This window comes from Buceros rhinoceros, unplaced genomic scaffold, assembly GCF_000710305.1.
Source record: "Buceros rhinoceros silvestris isolate BGI_N320 unplaced genomic scaffold, ASM71030v1 scaffold34057, whole genome shotgun sequence".
Taxonomy (NCBI): Eukaryota; Metazoa; Chordata; class Aves; order Bucerotiformes; family Bucerotidae; genus Buceros; species Buceros rhinoceros.
This window is the reverse complement of record NW_010420955.1, coordinates 1766-5502: the sequence shown is the minus strand read 5'-3', so window position 1 is coordinate 5502 and position 3737 is coordinate 1766. Positions and strand designations below refer to the sequence as shown.

Sequence of the window (3737 nt, the reverse complement as noted above, 5' to 3'; positions counted from 1 at the left end):
GCAGCCTGCAGGCTGCTCCCGTTGACCAGCGCCAGCGCCTCGTGCTTGGCGGAGCTGCCCGTGCTCTCCTCTTCCCCCTTCTCCTCCTCATCATCTTCTGAGTCCACCAGCACTAAGACATCACCCGAGTCTTGGTTCCTGTGAACAGCAGAGCAAGCGGAGCGGGGCTGAAGGGCTGAGGACAGTCTGCCCTGACCCCCGCTGCGGCCTGCACCTCCCCTGGCTTCAACAACCCTCTGCACCAGAACCCCCACTTCTGTTCACCGCCAAGGCTTCGGGCTCACCCGTGCCAAGGGGATGCTCTCCTGCACATCCTCCTCCCACACATGTGCCCTGCACATCCCAAAGTGATGCCACTCCTGATCCGATGCCGCGTGCTCCTCTCTCTCCTCAACCTCCTGCTTCTGCACCCACGTCCCCACCGTCCCCTTCCCAGGGAAGGCACAGCTCCCACCTAAGAACAGCTTTGCTCTGGGGCCAGCTCCTGCCTCTGTGGTGGACCCCCTGCCCTACGGGAGACCACCTCTGCCAGGGGCTGGACTAGTGAAGCTTAGCCTTCCCCCCGCCTAAGAACGGCGTTGCTCTGGGCCCAGCTCCTGCCTCTGTGGTGGACCCCCTGCCCTACGGGAGACCACCTCTGCCAGGGGCTGGACTAGCGAGGCCTCGCCGGACTGCGCTGAGGAAAAGCACCACTCACCTGAAGGCAGCACCTGCAGGGAGAGAAGGGGAGGGAAAAGCCAGTGTTAGAAACAGGCCCAGAGCAGCCCCTGGGGCAGCGCTGCTGGTTTTACTGTGCCACCCCTGCAATCCCGTCTGGCACGGACGTGAAGGTGACTGCCGGAACGCAACGAGAGCATCAGAGTGCTCTCAAGAAGAGGAGGGAAGCACGGCACAGCACGGCACAGCTCCCTGGAGAAGCCAAGGGGAGGGTGCCTGAAGCACTCAGCTGGAGAAGGGCCGTGTGTTTCCAACCCACCTGCCTCCAGGGCTTTAACCAGGAGCAGGACGAAGCCCAAGGGCTGGGGGGATCGTCAGAGCACACAGAAGGGACAAGCTGGTTAGGGATAAAAGCAGGAGTAACCCCCTCCCTGGCCTGTGCAGAGGAGAGCTCCTACCTCGCAGGCACAGGAGGGGATTGTAGTACAAGACGAGTCCGGTGACGGTGAGGATAACCAGCAGGGACAGGACCACCACGGCACCCACGACCCCCACGATGTTCACCGGCTCTGTGGAGGGAAGAGGAGACTCGGGACATGGATGGCTGCAGAAATCTCAGCACAAGCGATGGAGCAGGTCCTGGTGCTGTCTCAGCTCCCGTTTCCCATCACTGCACCAGTCCTGCCAGCACAAGGGCTGAGGGCTTTACTGATACAGAAGGCAGCGCAGCAAGGCCCCTGGTTTTGTGCCACACGTCATCAGCGAAAGCAAACCCTGTCCCTGCCCCTCGAGTGGCCTGGCCCTCGGAGGTGCTTCTCTGCCCTCACAGCCCCCAGCAGGGTCCAAGGATGCTCCTCTCCCGGGCCCACTGTGCCGAGGTGAGAGGAGTCCCAGGCCTCTTCACCCTGGGATGAAGGGGCCAGTCCTGCACCCACCAGCAAAGCGGGCTTTAGTGGCAATGGAGGCCCTTGGGGCCGGTCAGTGGCCCCAGGGGGCTCCTTCAACCAGGCAGCCACACTCACGCTTCACTGTCAGGCAGACGAACAGCTCCCTCAGCCCCACGGGGTTCTGTGCCTTGCAGATGTAGCAGCCGCCGTCGGTGCCCTGGGAGCAGTTCTGGATGGTGAGCCGGGAGACGTTGCCCTCCTGGGCGATGAGGTACCTGCCCCCGGGCTGGATCTCCACCTCCGGCTGGGCCATGCCCCGCAGCCAGGTGAGCCTCGCTGCTGGGGTGCTCTCGGTCACACGGCAGGTCAGCGTCACGTTGTCACCCACAAAGCAGGTCTTTGGGGGCTCCGTTTCCAGTGAAGGGATTTCTGAACAGCCCAGAAGAAAGAAAAAGGAAAGAGTCAAGGAGGGAATGGAGGAGTTGAATGCAACAAGCTATCAGCCATCTGAGTGATTAATAATCATTAACAGAAGGAAGTCAGACGGCGTCTGGGACCTGAGCGCTGCGGGTTTGGCATTCGGCTCACTCACGAGACCTCGGCAGCCTTCCACGGAGCGACCCGAGCAACTTCCACATTGCTCAGTCCTTTTTTTGACACCTGTCTTGACGTCCCCAGGGAAGAATGGTCGGAGGGTGGCCAGTAGGAAGATGGCAGAGAGGAGAAAAACAGACTGGGAATTTTCCTTGGGATCAGCAGAGCTTTGCTGTAGCCCTGACAACCCGTGGAGGATAAATACAGCTCAGGTATTCCAAAAGCCACTTCAGTCAGACCCCTCAGATGCTTGAGCCGGGCCTGGGGACACGCACGACCCTCCTGTTGTAAGCCCGGCCTTGCAAAACATCATCCTGAGCTGATGATGAAACCACCTCTCGCCTTCCCACAGGCTCGAGAGCTTGCGCAGGGAAACGCTTGGTGCGGGGAGATCTGTCGGCCCCTGAAGATGGGCCAGAACACCACTCCCCTGCCGTTGCGCCATGGTGGATCTCAGCTGCAGGGCTTCTGCGCCTCGTGCAGCCACCTCTGCAAAGTGGCTCGTTCCCTGGGGGGCAGAGAACGAGCGGGGTGTCTGTCCCCACCATCAGCAGGCTCCGTAAGAGTTGATGCGGGAGGCAAATGGACTCACTGATCTCCACGGTGCAGGCAGGCTGCTCCTGCTTCACCACGTGGCTCCCCACACACTTGAACACTTTGCGGTGGGAGAGATGGGAGCTGTTCAGCATTTCCACGTGGGTGTCTGAGGAGCTCGTGGAGCTGATGACCCAGCTTGAGTTCTCCAGATCATGCCCCTCTTCTCGCCAGTGCAGGGTGGGGTGGGGGTACCCCCCCGGCCAGCTGCAAAACAGCTGCAGCATCAGCCCTGACGAGGAGGACTCAGCCCAGCACTTTGGGGTCGAGTGCGGCGGATCTATCAGCAAGAAGAGCATGTGGTTAGAAACACTTCCCGGTCACAGCTCTCCGCATCTCAGGAATGGAACCCCACAGCTGCTCAGCTTTGCCATCATTCCCCTTCAAAATCCTCCTGGTGTCCCTGCCCGCTTTGCTCCCTGTGTCCCACAGCCCCAGAACAAAACCCCACTGCCCTTGGTCCCTTGCCACAGCTACGTGGGGGTGACACCAGTTCACACTACTTGAGGACAAGGCTCTGCCTCTCCCTGTAGCTGACACAAGCACTCAGATTTCCCACGGGAACGTGGAAGGCATCAGGGACAAGTAACCAGTTTCTCAGAGCCACCAGCTCGCAGCTGCCCCAGCAAGCCCAGCTCCTTGTTGACGGAGGAGGCTGTTCCTCGCGTACGAGGCGCTCTGCCCGCAGGGAGTCCTGGTGGCTCCAGCTCGCAGGGTCCAGGCCATGGACACCTGCCACTGCAGCCAAACCCGGCACCGCTGCCACTGCCACGTGGGGCCAGGCGGTACCACGTCAGCCACGCTCCGTGTCCACAGCACGCGGCAGCAGTGGGGACAAACTCCAGCCACGAGCACAGGTAGGGTACGTCACTGGTGGCCTGGTGCCAGGGCCACTTCGCAACCACCACTATGACTGTGCTTGTTATTTACATAGAGAAACAGCCACAGGATGGCCCTGGCAGAGGCGGGGCAGAAGCCAACAAAAACCCAAGAGCAACCCCCGGG

At 61.1% G+C, this 3737-nt stretch overlaps 1 protein-coding gene across 1 annotated transcript; it reads right to left on the bottom strand.

Annotated features, from left to right (window-relative positions):
• Window positions 1-2: 2 nt before the first annotated feature.
• Window positions 3-3012, bottom strand: LOC104496393 (V-set and immunoglobulin domain-containing protein 10-like; the record flags this gene model as incomplete). The annotated part of the gene is made up of 5 exons (XM_010139499.1): window positions 3-138; window positions 698-710; window positions 1116-1226; window positions 1680-1973; window positions 2731-3012. Coding segments are annotated over 5 exons (836 nt in total), but the record flags the coding sequence as incomplete, so codon positions are not given.
• Between the last annotated feature and the right edge of the window lie 725 nt (window positions 3013-3737).